Here is a 16,615-nt window from a genome sequence, read left to right as displayed (position 1 = left end):
ACGGGCAGAGTAGCTGTGTAGATAGGTAGACATGCCCTAATGTGTTTTTCAACAACTTCAAGGGCGTCTAAAGGAGCGGTGCTGCACGAGGTGTGGTGATAGGAGGATCACTCTACAAAACCTTGGTTTCCTGGATGATTTGCCATATTATTTATCACTCACCTTTCCTGGTTTAGATCCAAAGGACATTGTGGCTTTATTACATTATTAAACTGTATAACACTGCTAATGAGGGTATTTCCTTTGGAGGTTCTAGCATCGTTATTATAATGTTTATTTTATAGCAGCAGCTAATGGGTCTTTTAGCTTTTTTGAGTTATCTCTGAGCGTTGAGGGAAAGAGGATACGTTGTTTATTTACAGTTCACTTTCTTATATGTAAAGGAGTTGAAACAGCAGATTTTTTTATCTTAATGCATTCTATGCATTAAGATAAAAAGCCTTCTGTGTGCAGCATCCCCCTTCAGCCCCCTAACACTTACCCGAGGCCCCTCTGTCCAGCGATGTCCACGAGTGTCTCAGCTGTCTGAGATTCTCCTTCTTGTTGGGCTGAGACACAGCAGCGGTGCCATTGGCTCACGTGGCTGCCAATCAAAGTCAGCTAGCCAATCAGGGGAGAGAGGGGGTGGGGTTGAGCTGGGGCTCCATGTCTGAATGGACACAGGGAGCTGTGACTCAGCTTGGGTGCCCCCATAACAAGCTGCTTGCTGTGGGGTCACTGAACAGGAGGGAGGGGACAGGATCACAGAAGAGGGAACAGAGAAGAGGAGGATCTGGGCTGTGCTGTGCAAATCCACTGCAACGGAGCAGGTAAGTATAACATGTTTGTTATGTTTATAGGAAAAATATTGAGACTTTAGAATCACTTTAAACATAAACTATTGCTTTAGGTTGTGAGAACATGTTTAACTGTATCTCTTTACCTGCTGTTGTAAAAAGTTGGTTTACAGAGATCAATAGCTGAAACTGAAACTTAGGCACACAAGTGTCCTCCCAAGAATGTGAAATAGCAAGTTGTAAATTGCAAAAACAACATTGATAGTTACAGTATAATTTGGTGCAACTTTCATGCAAGCCCCCCATCATTCTGAGCAATTCTGTTTTCCTCAGGTCATTTGATCATTGTGTCCCAATGCTGTAATCTACTACTTGGTCCAGTTTTGGTCACCTCTTTCTACAGTCACTGTACTGTGCATGTTTGAGTCTGTAATTTGGACTTCCATAGAGAGCCCATCTGCACACACCTGAAAGAGAGGGACAGCATACGACCCAGGGATGGGCTGATCAAATGTAGTGTTATTATAGACAAGGGATGAGGCATTTACTGTAGGTAGCAAGCAGGACCTTTAATAAGGTGCCGTTACTACAGTCTTGATATAAGGATTGCTATGTACTACAAATATGGCTTTGTTCTAAACACAGACAAGTTCTCCTGCATAGTATTGTAATATTGCTTGCATTAGGATTATTTCTAATGTATATGATTCTGTTTTTCTTACTCTTTTTATAGGAGATCATGTGGCCTCAAATCCTAATAAGCTTATTGGGAGTTATTGTCAATGCCATTCTGAATTACCTGATGCTTTTTGTTCTAAATATTGGAGTCATGTAAGTGCTTTTACTACTGTTTTCTGCAGTTCATTATAGCGTACAAAAATGTGAGGCTTACATAGCCAGAAAAGAACGCTGGTTTGTATAGTTATGTAATGAAATATTGCAATATATCATGCTATTTGTAAATTTTTTCCCAACAGAAAAAACAAACCATTCAATTGGCCTTTTTAGGTATATAAACAATAATAGATATTTGAATATTAAAATTCAAGATTTTTATTAAGTACATGAAAAAAAATGTTTTATATATATAAAAAAACACATAAATTAGTGCATTATACCTATATAATCGTATAACAAGGAACACAATGCTACTACCTCAAAATTAGACCTGGCCACACCTACACTATAATGATTATACAAATCCAAACAGTATAATTACAATATGTGGACCTCTATTGGGCCACTAAACACTTTGATACATTTTGTGGATAATCCACATCTTTAGGAGGAATGGTGAGGGAGAATTCATTACTAAAAATGCACCCTCTGTGGTTGTGACAAACACAGGGGGGGACTCCATACATTTATAAAAGGTAAGTATGTATTTCAAATCTGCCTGGAGTTTAGCTTTAGCTTCAGCTATTTGAGCTCCTCTGCACAACAGCACTCAGAGTGGAAAAGGAAGGGTTAACGGGTTTAACCAATCAGGGCGCTGTTGCTTAGCTTGGGGCAGTCTAAACATGCTTACAAGATGACATGATTAGAAGATTTTATATATATATATATATATGTATATATATATATATATATATAAAACAGTGCAGCGCAATTCATATATGTAACATAACTTATATATCCTTTGAACAAAATAACATACACCTAATAGATAATAAAAGTCTCTCTGATTCCGCGTACACACGATCAAATTATCCGCCCGTGTGTGGGCTTAGAAAGAAGTTTTGACTCAAAATTGTCCACAGGACTTGGCAGTCGACGGACCTCCACTGCAAAGTCCAGCAGGTCGTCCGCCGGATAGTCCGATCGTGTGTATGCGGCATGAGTCTCTTGACTATATTATGTATGAGTCTCGGGCTCCAAGTTGGCACCTCCCCTTTGTTCTTTTGCCCTCCCTACACTAGTCCCAACTCCCGTTGGTGCTGCCCACTGCACTAGCTTCTGACTCACAGTTAGCCGATGTGCTCGAGGGGTGCAGAAATGAGTGCCCACCCCCCAGAATTCCGTGGTTCCATCCACCTGATCCTCTTCTCCCCCTCCTTTGATGGCCGCTAAGATGCTCCGTCCTCCTAACCATTTTCTGGCCTCAGTGTTTAGTGACAGGCAGCTTGGGAGGTTCGGCTTTCCTGGAATTAAACACTGCTCTGACCCGTCCAGCATGCCTGAGCTTCACACATACAGACATTCTCCCAACCCTCTCTCCCTGCTCATGTGCTAATGTATCTGTTAAGGGGATGTGGGGGAGAGAAGATTGAGTAGCCGACAGCCACAGTGAAAGAAGCCGCTGACCGAGGGTCCCCAGGGACCTTCCAAGTAAGTGAGCACTGTGACCAGACCCTGTCCTCTCTCTATCCCTGACCCCCCCCCTCTCTCTCTCTATCCCTGACCCCCCCTCTCTCTCTCCCTGACCCCCCTCTCTCTCTCTCCCTGACCCCCCCTCTCTCTCTCTCCCTGACCCCCCTCTCTCTCTCTATCCCTGACCCCCCCTCTCTGTCTCTCCCTGACCCCCTCTCTCTCTCCCTGACCTTCTCTCTCTCCCTGACCCCCTCTCTCTCTGCCTGGCCCACCTCTTTCTCTCTCCCTGAGCCCCCTCTCTCCCTGGCCCCCCTCTCTCCCTGACCCTCCCCTCTCTCTCCCTGACCCTCCCCTCTCTCTCCCTGACCCTCCCCTCACTCCCCCTGACCCTCCCCTCTCTCCCCCTGAACCCCCTCTCTCTCTCCCTGACCCCCTCTCTCTCTCCCCCTGACCCCCTCTCTCTCTCCCCCTGACCCCCTCTCACTCTGCCTGGCCCCCCTCTTTCCCTGAGCCCCCCTCTCCCTGTCTCCCTGGCCCCCTCTCTCCCTGACCCCCCTCTCTCTCTCCCTGACCCCCCTCTCTCTCTTTCTCTGACCCCCTCTCTCTCTCCTTGACCACCCTGACCCCCCTCTCTCTCCCCTTGACCCCCCTCTCTTTCTCCCATTGACCCCCCTCTCTCTCTCACACTGACCCCCCTCTCTCTCTCTCACCCTGACCCCCCTCTCTCTCGCTGATCCCCCCCCCCTCTCTAACCCCCTGACCACCCCTCCTTTCTCTCTATGCCCTCCCCTCTAACTCTCTCTATACCCCCCTTCTCTCTCTCCCTGTCAGCACTTTATGAACTTTATCCATTTAAAGCAGTATTAAACCCCAAAGCTAACATTTATTATATAGCAGCTTACCAATTCTTAGATGTGATGGCCGCATTCGTTTTCTTTTTAGGGGTTTCCTTTTTTTTTTTTTTCACCTGGTGATCCTGCTAGCAAGTCTGTTGTTTTTTTTTAAAGAACAAGCTGTCTTGGAGATAAAACATTTAATACTGGGAGAGGTGCTTACAATAATCAGTTTCCATGTATTCACCTTTATCCCAAAAGGAAAAAAAATGTTTGCTGTAACTGATTATAAAGTGTGAGTTGGAGTTTGGCTTTATTTGTTTAGTTTACCTAACTCTGCTAGACCATCTAATACTCTCCTCCCCCTGCCCCTCAGACTGCTGTCCAAAGGTGTCTCTTGCTCCTCCATCCAGAGTGGGGGCACTCTAATACAAGTGTGTTACTGACCAGATCAAAAGGGGAAAACAGAAAATAAAAAAAGCCTAAAATAAAATAAAATGAATGCAGGCACCACATCTAAGTATTGGTAAGCTGTAAATTCTATCCCTCTCAATTTACAGTGGATTCGGTGGGATGGCCAGTGGGTGGATCTTGGAGAATGTTTGAGGTCAGGCCCGGGGGGGGGGGGGGGGGCCCAGTGCTAAATCTGTGTAAGGGGCCCCAAAATGTCTGGCGGTCCTGATGAGAGCGTCCTGTGTAACAGCAATATGCATAAAACTTGTGACAAATCAAGCAATCTTCCCAACTGTGTTAAGTGAACCTCCACCTCTATATGAAGTGCCAGCTCACCTCTTGCATCAGACCCCACTGCAGAGTCTAATATGCCTTTTGCACTCCTCCTTTGGGTATATCCGTGTCTCTCTTCCTTCTCCGTGATTTAATTTTGAGTAGTCAGAGTATACTCCTACTTATCCTCCATAGAATGTGCCATGGAATAAAAAAAGGGGAGAACAATGGTGCTCTCTGTATACATTTTTATTCACTAGCAGGCCTACTGAGGAAGCCCAATAGGAGGGCATAACACATACAGGTGGGAGGAGCTGAGCCCGTGACATCATACCAATGTTATTCCAGCATCAGCAGTGAGATGAGGATTTGTAAAGTGAGTTTTAAAAGTCTTTTTGTAAGTGTGTTTATCCCCTGGTTTTACATGAATAAAAAGGTTATACAGGGTTCACTATGGTTCTCCCCCTTTTTTAGTAATAGGCACTTTATTTATTTGTATTGTTTTTGCTATGTTATTGTCATTTGGTTCAATTGGGAGTCACATATTGATTTATTATTTGAGTGGAAAAGGTTGCGCTGATTGTGTTACACCTATTTTAAGATTACAAGTATACCAGTATGCTACTGTTCCTTTAAGCCTCTTGCACATGGGCGAGTGAGCCTGTGCAATGTAAATGCTGATGCATTTCCCTCCCAGAAAGCTTGGGTGCTGTGCACACCCACCCATGGATATGAATAGCTGTACTTAGCTGTACTTGGGTATATGCTAGTGCTCATGTACAGATAAGTATAGCGTACAGTAGTATGCATAAAATAGAGAATTTTCAATTTTTTTGCATATGCCTGTATACTGTATTCATGTCTACACAAACACTGGCATATACCCAAGTACAAGGGTTCACAGCAATGTATTGGCATAGGCACACGGCTCTTAGCCCACGTACACACGGTCGGAGATTTTGCCAACCAAATCCGCCGGATTTTGCCCGTCAGATTTAGTCCGACGGATTGTGTCCGAAACTGTTACATACACACGGTCGGGCCAAGTTGGCGAAAAATCGGATCTTTCAGAACGTGATGACGTAATTTCGTTACGATGGGACTACATTCAGGCTAGTAGCCAATAGCTTTGATGTAGGAATTTGATCTGAGCATGCGTGGCACTTGGTCCGATGAAAATGCTCTACACATGATCGGATTAGGTCCGTCCGGCCCAGTTGGTCGGAAAATATTTCCAACATGTTGGAAAATTGGGTCGGACGGAGATTCGGACGGAATCAGTCCGATGCATACCACACACAGTCGGATTATCTGACGACACCGTTCGATAAGACTCATTCCGACAGATTCTCCGACCATGTGTACAAGGGCTTAGGCTTTCTGGGTGGGGTAAATACACTAGAAAGGCAACTGGACTCCCTCTCACATTTTTGGAAATCACATTACTGTATACAATCAAATATCATTTGTTGGCTATACATCCACAGACTAGTAAAACCAAAAGGTTTGGCACTTATTTAACAATGGATTTTATTATAAAATTATTTTTTTCACAGCGAAAGCTTACTTCCTGTTTGTGATTCCAATCTTTTAGGGGTGCTGCTTTGACACTAACTATAGGAGCATTTCTTGAATGCATCTTGTTGTTTATCTATATTCAAGTAAAAAAGCTGCATGTTGAATCCTGGCCAGGTAAGCCATGTCTCATATATGTACACAGTTATATTATATTAATAAAAATGAAAGGGTTAGTTCTGCTGATTCTTGCCCAAAAGCTCCCTATGCATTACAGCATCATAAATAAATTAACATGATGGAATCTGTAACCCCAAAAACTCACAAACAAGCACTTAGCTTTGTTTCCTACCAACACATGCACAGTCTTTCACTCTCACAGAATGCAGAGCTGCAAGAGAGAGTGGACTGTATGCGTTTCTGTGGCCATGCATCCAATGCTGGGTAAATCCTGCCATCTGCAGGAGAGAAATAAAAAGCCAATGAAATGAGCATCAGAAAAAGTAAGCATTCTTTGAAAAAAATAAAAAGTACATGTTAATGCATACCTCCCAACCATCCAGAAATGGGCTAGCCTGTTCAGAGATTTAATTGAAATCTTAGTGTCCCACGGATACATACAAGCTGAATTCTGGAGCCCAGTGACTGAATGAGTTCCAGCACCAGGCTTCACTAATCCTCCTGCAGTGCAGCTGGCTTTTCCTCGTCTTCCACCTGCTGGCTGCACTGCAGGGGGATCAGTTCCTGTATCTGCACACAGCACCCTCCCTCTGCCGCTCAGATTACTGCCACCCTCCTTGTCCTCTGATCCCCCATGTGTCCCCCCCTGCAGTGTTCCCTTCTTCTCCTCTCCCTCCTGCCAGCTGCAGATGCTGCTGGGATCGCCATAGGGGATCAGTTTTAGTTGTGGCACCCATCCCTTCACGGCGATAACCTTCTTCACTCCACTTTACCGCTAATGCCCCTCTGCCCCAGTGTGAAAGTATGAATTTGTATTCAGCCCCTCAAGTCAATTTTTATTCAGCCCTTGTCATGTATCTGATAGGAGACTGAGTTAATGAGGTCGGCCTCCCTTATATCTCCTATGCTGGCCCCACTAAGGCTGAGACAGAGGAAGCCGAAGGACAAGAGGGACAGAGTGCCTGATGTGGATGATTCCAGGCCGGCAGCTTGTCAGGGTTATGGAGACTGGAGTATGCATCGGTGTGCAGAACGGAAGCAGGAGACAGCCAGGCAGGCATCCGAGGGTTAACAGAAGCCAGGATCATAGACAGAAGCAGAGTCTCAGGAAGAGGGTCATCAGCAGGCGTGCAGCGGGGTACTAAATCATAAACAGAGCCAGAGTCAGGAATGGAGCCGGGTCAGAGGTGAGCAGCAAAACAGGAACAGGATACACAGCCAAGGTCAAAGAACAAGCCAGGTCAGCAACTAGGAGAGCACACATGATCAGATCAGGATACAGAACACAGCTGAAGATCAGTCAGCAAAGGATAGGAGGCTAGACTCGCTTTAACCACTTGAGGTCTGCCCTATAGCCGAATGACGGCCACAGTGCGGACCTGAATTTCCAGGAGGCCGTCATAGGACGTCCTTCACTTTGCGCGATCCTTGGGCACCCCCTGCAGAGCGCGCATGATGTGGGCTGTGATCTCCGAGTCACCACGTGATCAGCTGCCAGCCAATGACAGCTGATCACATGTGTAAACAAAAGCTCGGTAATCTGCTTTTTTTCTCCTCACACTGACAGCGTGAGGAGAAAAAAAAGCCGATCACTGGCTTAAGCTCAAGGGACATCGGTCCCGAAGAGGAAGGATGCACATCTGCCTCCTCCTCTGTGCCTGCAAGTGCTACCTGCCATTTCCCACAGTGCCCACCACTGCCACCTATCAGTGCCCATGAATGTTTGCCACCTATCAAAGCTCACAAGTGCCACCTATCAATGCCCACCAGTGGTGCTAATCAGTGCCTCATCAGTGCCACCTAGCAGTGCTGCCTTTCAGTTTAACCTATCAGTGTCCATCACTGCCACCGATCAGTGCCCATCACTGCCAGCTATCAGTGACACCTATCAATGCCACCTATTAGTGCCCCTTCTCAGTGCCCACCAATACCACCTATCAATGCCCTTCAGTGCCATCTCTCAGTGCTGCCTATCAGTGCCCACCAGTGCAGCCCATCGGTGCCCATTAGTGCAGCCCCATCAGCGTACATCAATGAAAGAGAAAAATTACCTGTTTGCAAAATTTTATAACAAAATATAAAAAAAATCTTTTTTTTTTTTTTTTAAAGATTTGGTCTATTTAAATTTTGGGAAAAAATTATAAAACTTTCATTTGGGTACAGTGTTGTATGACCGTGCAATTGTCATTCAAAGTGCATCAGCGCTGAAAGTTGAGAATTGGTCTGGACAAGAGGGGGGTTTAAGTGCCCAGTAAGCAAGTGGTTAAATAGGCCATCTGGCGCCAAGAGGATTTGAGCCTGAGATCGTGGACTCATGCGCGCGCCATTCTTTGGGAAACTCTATGCGCATATTTATGTGCCAGATGTCTCACAGGGATTCCCTGACAGCCCCCCGAGTCAATACTGTGTAGAACCACCTTTCACTGCAATTACAGCTGCAAGTTTTTTTTAGATATGTCTCTACCAGCTTTGCACATCTAGAGAGTGACATTTTGCCCATTCTTCTTTGTGTTGTGATGTGATAATTTCTTTGCCCATTTTCCAAGTGTATACTACTGCAAATTTGCTTAAGCTTTGACAGATGGGATAGAGCGCGTTTGTGAACAGCAATTTTTCAAGTCTTGCCACAGATTCTCAATTGGATTTAGGTCCAGGCTTTGACTAGGCCATTCTAACACATGAATATGCTTTGATCTAAACCATTTTATTGTAGCTCTCTCTGTATGTTTAGGGTTGTTGTCCTTATGGAAGGTGAAATCCTGCCCCAGTCTCAAGTCTTTTGTAGTCCCTAACAGGTTTTATTCTAAGATTGCCCTGTATTTGGCTTCATTCATCTTTTCATCAACTCTGACCAGCTTCTTTGTCCCTGCTGAAGAAAAGCATTCCCACAACATGATGCTGCCACCACCATGATTTACGGTGGGGATGGTGTGTTCAGGGTGATGTGTAATGTTAGTTTTCTGCCACTCATGGAGTTTTGCTTTTAGGCCAAAAAGTTAATTTTTGGTCTCATCTGACCAGAGCACCTTTTCCCACATGTTGGCTCTGTCCCCCACGTGGCTTCTCCTAAACTGCAAACAGGACTTCCTATGGCTTTCTTTCAGTAATGGCTTTCGTCTTGCGACTCTTCCATAAAGGCCAGATTTGTGGAGTACACGACTAATAGTTGTCCTGTGGACAAGAATCTCCCACCTGAGCTGTGGATCTCCAGAGTTAGCATAGGCCTCCTGGCTCCTTCTCTGATTAATGCTTTCCTTGCTCGGCCTGTCAGTTTAGGTGGACAGCCAAGTTTTGGTAAATTTGCAGTTATGCCATACTCTTTCCATTTCCAGCTGATGGATTAAACAGTGCTCTGTTGGATGTTCAAAGCTTGGGATATTTTTTCATAACATAACCCTGCTTTAATCTTCTCCACAACTTTATCCCTGACCTGTCTTGTGTGTTTCTTGTCCTTCATGGTGCTCTTTGTTCAATAAGATTCTCTAACAACCCTCTGAGGGCTTCACAGAACAGCTGTATTTATACTGAGATTAAATTACATACAGGTGGACTGTATTTACTAATTAGGTGATTTCTGAAGGCAGTTGATTCTGAAGGCAATTCTAAAGGCACTCAATTTTAGTTAGGGAGATCAGAGTAAGGGGCTGAATACAATTGCACAGATATTTATTTGTAAAAAAAAAAAATGAAAACCATTTGTCATTTTCCTTCCACTTCACAATTACAGTATGTGCCACATTGTGTTGGTCTATCACATAAAATCCCAATACAATACATTTACATTTTTTAATGTAAGATGACAAAATGTGGAAAATGTCAAGGGGTATGAATACTTTCTCAAGACACTGTATTTAATCATACACTGAGTTTCTTTTGTATGTGTATCATCTTCATTACTTCATAAGCAGGATTTACATTTTCGTGTTTTATTTTTATTTACAGGTTGGACAACAGAATGTTTGAAAGACTGGTGGCCTTTCCTAGCATTGGGCATCCCTGGTATTCTGGTAATGGGCTTTGAATTCTGGGCTTATCAAATTGCAATGATATTAGCAGGTAACCAAACAGTTTTGTTCACTTGCATGCTTTGTGATGAAGATAACACAATCCCTTACAGAGATGAAGATACGTTATCCTTATTTTCTCTATACATCTAGGTCTTATTAATTTAGTGGAACTTGGAGGACAATCCATTCTGTCTCAGTTAATATGCCTAATCCACAAGGTAAAATACCTACATTTATGTAAATCTGAACGGTGAAGTCTGTGTTCATATTGCCTATTTCTATACAATATATATATTAATATATAGCACTTTTCAGATTCCAATTTCTGTTGGGATGGCTGCAAGCATCAGGATTGGCATTTTCTTAGGAGCTGGAGAAACGGATCAAGCAAAGAGGTCTGCTAAATTGAGCATGGTTTTAGTAGGTATGTTTTTATGATGGTCCTTATGTTGACCATACACTGTATGAAGTGATGTAGCAATTTGATATAATAATCATTTCTACAAATCACTTATACCTTTCAGAAATCGATTGCAATAAATGGATGGAGTGTTCCATTAACAGTCATCTTCATAGACTGGGCTGTAACCACTTGCGGACAGCCATATGTATATATACAGCCTGTAAACAAGTTATTATACCTACCTATATTAAACTATATGGCAGGGATATGCAATTAGTGGACCTCCAGCAGTTGCAGAACTACAAGTCCCATAAGGCATAGCAAGACTATGACAGCCACAAGCATGACACCCAGAGGCAGAGGCATGATGGGACTTGTAGTTTTGCAACAGCTGGGGGTCCGCTAATTGCATATCCCTGCTATATGGGCCCATTCACCCTCACACCCATCTGTTAGCATGTGGGCTGCATGCACATGGAACAACAGTGTAACTTCAGCATGACTTTTTTGAAAAAAAAAGTATGTGCTAACATTGCTGCTGCTAAAAATACAAATTTATGTTATTTATCTCCAGTGGCAGTGCCTCCCTGTTTGTTACTACCCATTCCATTAAAGTGTAATGAAAGGCCATTAAAGTGTAATGAAAGGTAATTTTCTTTTTAGTTTTGGATAGAGCAGAGAGTGATTAGAACACCTTTTAGTTTTTATTGCAGTGGGTTTCACCCCTCCTCATTGTCCTGTTTACCGTTATCATTGAAATTGAATGTAAAAGAAAGTCCCAAATTTTGGAATGGCCACTGGAACAGTAATAAAGGGGAAAGTACTGACCCCCCTACTATTGCCTAGTGGCTTGCAGTGGTAAACAAAATCAATGACAATGGAGCGCCTGTTGGTGGCTATGAAACATAAAGTAAATATATTTAATAAAACATAGATTTATTGGCATGATTTATAGTGCTCATGGGATTACGCTTCATACATTCCACAGGTATCTTCCCAGTGAAATGCCTATGGTTATTTGGAAATAGGGATGAGCCGAACACCCCTCGGTTTGGTTCGCTGCAGAACATGCGAACAGGCAAAAAAGTTCTGCAAACGCTGTTAAAGTCTATAGGACTCGAATGTGAAAAATCAAAAGTTCTCATTTTAAAGGCTAATATGCAAGTTGTTGTCATAAAAAGTATTTGGGGACCCGGGTCCTGCCCCAGGGGACATGTATCAATGCAAACAAAAGTTTTAAAAGCGGCCATAGATTTCCTCTCACTTCCTGTTGTCTCCCTCCGTTTGTAAGTAGGAGTCGTTTGTAAGTCGGATGTTTGAAAATCGGGGACCATCTGTATATACTATACGGCCTGCCCTATACACTCTGCAGAAAATTGGGCCTTAGGTGTTGGTGGTACCAGAACACTGTAAGCACTCACAGTTACTCTTGGTGGGCACTGGAATGTGCTGTGAAATATTATATCAAGAATTGTAATTACATGCCCTTGTTAAACAGGGGCATAAAAATTGGGCCTTAGCCGGTAGTGGTGGTGGCACAACGCTGTAAAGCCTCACAGATACTCTTGTTGAGCACAGGAACAAGCCCTGCTGTTAAATATTTGTTAAAAAATGTTAATTACATGCCCCTGTTAAACAGGGGCAGAAAAATTGGGCCTTAGGTAGTGGTGGTGGTGCCACAACACTGCAACCCCTCACAGATACTGTTGTTGAGCACAGGAACGAGCCCTGATGTTAAATATTTGTTCAAAAATTGTAATTGCATGCCCCTGTTAAACAGGGGCAGAAAAATTGGGCCTTGGGCCTTGGGCATTGGTGGTGGTGGTGCCCTGAACCAAACATATTCTTAGAAGCTATGATCATGAAGCTTGAGGAGGAATAGGATAGTCACTCAGAATAATAGGATGGTCACTCAGCATATGCAGTTTTCAAGGGATCCCACATCCATAGAAAAATCAATCCATTACATCAACATCAGGTGCTTGGTAGCTGGTGATCCAAGATTGATTCATTTTTATGAATGTGAGCTGATCAACAGAGTCTATGGAAAGACGCACTGTGTGATCAGTTACAAAGCCTCCAGCAGCACTGAATGTGTGTTCAGAAAGAATTCTGGATGCAGGACAGGCCAGCAGCTCAATTGCATATTGAGCAAGCTCTGGCCAGTGGTCCATCCTCAAGACCCAGTAACCCAGTGGATGTTCTGTTGTAAAGGTCTCCAAGTCTGATCTTGCCCCTAGATCAGTGGTCATCAACCCTGTCTTCAGGGCCCACTAACAGGCCAGGTTTGCAAAATAACTGAAATACATCACAGGTGATATAATTTGCTGCTCAGGGATTGCAGTATTCTAGTCTGCATAGTGGGCCCTGAGGACAGGGTTGATGACCACTGCCTTAGATATTCCTGCACCATGTAATTCAGATGCTGGCGATGGTTGCTGGAACTGATTAGACCTTGGTGCTGAGGACTGAAGAAATGTCTGAAGGCATCGGTCAGCTGGCCACCTTCTCCACCACTCTTTCTGTGACTGAATGAAGCCTCAGCAACCCGTTGTCCAGTACAAGGAAACTGTAACCTCCCAGGCTCTGGAAACGCATTGGACAAACTTTTCTGCAAGGCCTCCCAAAGATGTTTCATCCTCTGCTCCCTCTGCGAAACTGGGGGAACATGACTTCCAGTTTCTTGACCTTCTTGGGCAACCCCTCTCTCTAGGTTCATGTTACTCCCTTCCTCATCCTGGGTACCTTCATCGGAGCCTTCAAATCGCTGCACATCCTCCTGCAGCATGTACCCAACCTGGCCGAATAGTTTGGGGGACACCTCCGTGCATGATGGTGGGGCTAGGAGTGACTGGAGCCTATGGAATAGGCCGCTTTGGCACTATGGCACTGCAGCTAACTGAATAATCTGCCTGCCTGAAGTATATTTGAAAAAGTACACCAGGAATGGCCTGCAGTCAGATCTAGCTAAACTGGATGCAGTGGATATATATGTGGATATACAGTGCCTTGTGAAAGTATTCGGCCCCTTGAATTTTTCAACCTTTTGCCACATTTCAGGCTTCAAACATAAAGACATAAAATTTTTATTTTTTGTGAAGAATCACCAACAAGTGGGACACAATTGTGAAGTGGAACGAAATCTATTGGATTTTTGAAACTTTTTTAACTAATAAAAAAATGAAAAGTGGGGCGTGCAAAATTATTCGGCCCCCTTGCGTTAATACTTTGTAGAGCCACCTTTTGCTGCGTTTACAGCTGCAAGTCGCTTGGGGTATGTCTCTATCAGTTTTGCACATCGAGAGACTGAAATTCTTGCCCATTCTTCCTTGCAAAACAGCTCGAGCTCAGTGAGGTTGGATGGAGAGTGTTTGTGAACAGCAGTTTTCAGCTCTTTCCACAGATTCTCGATTGGATTCAGGTCTGGACTTTGACTTGGCCATTCTAACACCTGGATACGTTTATTTGTGAACCATTCCTTTGTAGATTTTGCTGTATGTTTGGGATCATTGTCTTGTTGGAAGATAAATCTCCGTCCCAGTTTCAGGTCTTTTGCAGACTCCCAACAGGTTTTCATCCAGAATGGTCCTGTATTTGGCTGCATCCATCTTCCCCTCAATTTTAACCATCTTTCCTGTCCCTGCTGAAGAAAAGCAGGCCCAAACCATGATGCTGCCACCACCTTGTTTGACAGTGGGGATGGTGTGTTGAGGGTGATGAGCTGTGTTGCTTTTACGCCAAACATATCGTTTTGCATTGTGGGCAAAAAGTTTGATTTTGGTTTCATCTGACCAGAGCACCTTCTTCTACATGTTTGGTGTGTCTCCCAGGTGGGTTGTGGCAAACTTTAGACAAGACTTTTTATGGATATCTTTGAGAAATGGCTTTCTTCTTGCCACTCTTCCATAAAGGCCAGATTTGTGCAGTGTACGACTGATTGTTGTCCTATGGACAGACTCTCCCACCTCAGCTGCAGTTCTCTGCAGTTCATCCAGAGTGATCATGGGCCTCTTGGCTGCATCTCTGATCAGTCTTCTCCTTGTCTGAGCTGAAAGCTTAGAGGGACGGCCAGGTCTTGGTAGATTTGCAGTGGTCTGATACTCCTTTCATTTCAAAATGATCGCTTGCACAGTGCTCCTTGGGATGTTTAAAGCTTGGGAAATCTTTTTGTATCCAAATCCGGCTTTAAACTTCTCCACAACAGTATTACGGACCTGCCTGGTGTGTTCCTTGGTCTTCATGATGCTCTCTGCGCTTTCAACAGAACCCTGAGACTATCACAGAGCAGGTGCATTTATACAGAGACTTGATTACACACAGGTGGATTCTATTTATCACCATCAGTCATTTAGGACAACATTGGATCATTCAGAGATCCTGATGAACTTCTGGAGTGAGTTTGCTGCACTGAAACTAAAGGGGCCGAATAATTTTGCGCGCACCACTTTTCCGTTTTTTATTTGCTAAAAACGTTTAAATTATCCAATAGATTTCGTTCCACTTCACAATTGTGTCCCACTTGTTGGTGATTCTTCACAAAAAATTTAAATGTTATATCTTTATGTTTGAAGCCTGAAATGTGGCAAAAGGTTGAAAAGTTCAAGGGGGCCAAATACTTTCGCAAGGCACTGTATATATATATATATATATATATATATATATATATATATATATATATATATATATATATATATATACATATATATATATATATTAAATACACTGCAGCTAACTGAATAACCTGCCTGCCTGCTCAATCTAAATGACACTCTCTTCTTCCACGCCAACAACACACTACACAGGGTCGACGTGCAGGCAGCCTTATATAGTGTGGGGTGTGGACTAAGTCCCCCTGAGCCATGATTGGCCAAATTATGGCTCTCTTAGCTGACGTCATGGCGCATGCTTTGGCCAATCATCATACAGAAATGCACTGCGCTCCCGCAGTGCATTATGGGGCGTTATGCCGCACTTGAATTTGGCACGAACGACCCCATAATGTTCATTTTTCGTTGAACGGGCGAACAGCCAATGTTCGAGTCAAACTCATGTTCGACCCAAACATAAAGCTCATCCCTATTTGGATTGTTATCTACTGGCATAGTTTAGGTACTGGATGTTAGACTGGCTCCCATTTGCACATCCTACGACCGAAGCCCTCTCCAGTTCCTTCCCCCACCCATTTTTTTCTCCTCTCCCGCTATTTCTCTACCCTTTTTGCCGCCCTTGGCTTTCTTTTTTTTTAACTTTATACCTTTAGTCTAGTTTTTTTTTAAATAATGTATTTTACCGTAAATACTGTACATATAACATGCACAGGCATATATCACGCACCATCATTTTAGGAGGGAAGTTTCAGGGAAAAAAAATAATTTTGAATAAAGAACTTTTAAGAAAAATAACGGTCAGTGCCTACCAATGCAGCCTCACCATTGCCCATCTGCAGCCTGATCAATGCCATCTGCATCCTCCCAAATGCTCATCAATGCAGCTTAATCAATGTCCATCTGCAGCCTCACAATTGCCCATCAATGCAGCTTGATCAATGCACACATACACACTATTTGCAAAAAGTGCGTATTATACGCCAATAAATACAGTAAATGAAAAATAGAGGGGAAAGCTTCCAATGGGGACAATTGTTCTGGTGACAACTTGGGACTTCCTCACTTTGAAGGGATTTTCTCTATTTTCTGTTTTGACTATGAAAAAGGAAGTGAAGGAAAATCTCCCCTATCAGACACAGATAGCAAAAACAAAAAACGTGATAACCCTCCCTTGCTCTATCGAAAATGAAAAAATGTTATAGGTACAATGCATGTTTAGACTTAGAGCTTGCGACTTAGTGATTAAGCTAAAGTGAGC

General features: G+C 43.6%; 1 protein-coding gene across 2 annotated transcripts in view; it reads left to right on the top strand.

Moving 5' to 3' along the window:
- Nucleotides 1–16,615, top strand: part of LOC143982972 (multidrug and toxin extrusion protein 1-like) — a 98,711-nt gene that overhangs the window by 49,907 nt on the left and 32,189 nt on the right. For both annotated transcript variants that reach the window (XM_077482155.1, XM_077482156.1), the window contains 5 exons: nt 1,510–1,607; nt 6,240–6,337; nt 10,283–10,396; nt 10,498–10,565; nt 10,663–10,771. In XM_077482155.1, the coding sequence (XP_077338281.1) occupies nt 1,510–1,607; nt 6,240–6,337; nt 10,283–10,396; nt 10,498–10,565; nt 10,663–10,771 (487 nt within the window). The remainder of the gene's footprint in view (nt 1–1,509; nt 1,608–6,239; nt 6,338–10,282; nt 10,397–10,497; nt 10,566–10,662; nt 10,772–16,615) is intronic.

Source organism: Lithobates pipiens, unplaced genomic scaffold (genome assembly GCF_037356315.1).
Source record: "Lithobates pipiens isolate NorthernLeopardFrog02 unplaced genomic scaffold, aLitPip1_a1.2 Scaffold_16, whole genome shotgun sequence".
Taxonomy (NCBI): Eukaryota; Metazoa; Chordata; class Amphibia; order Anura; family Ranidae; genus Lithobates; species Lithobates pipiens.
Note: the sequence above shows the minus strand (reverse complement) of the source record. Positions and strands in the feature narration are given on the sequence as shown.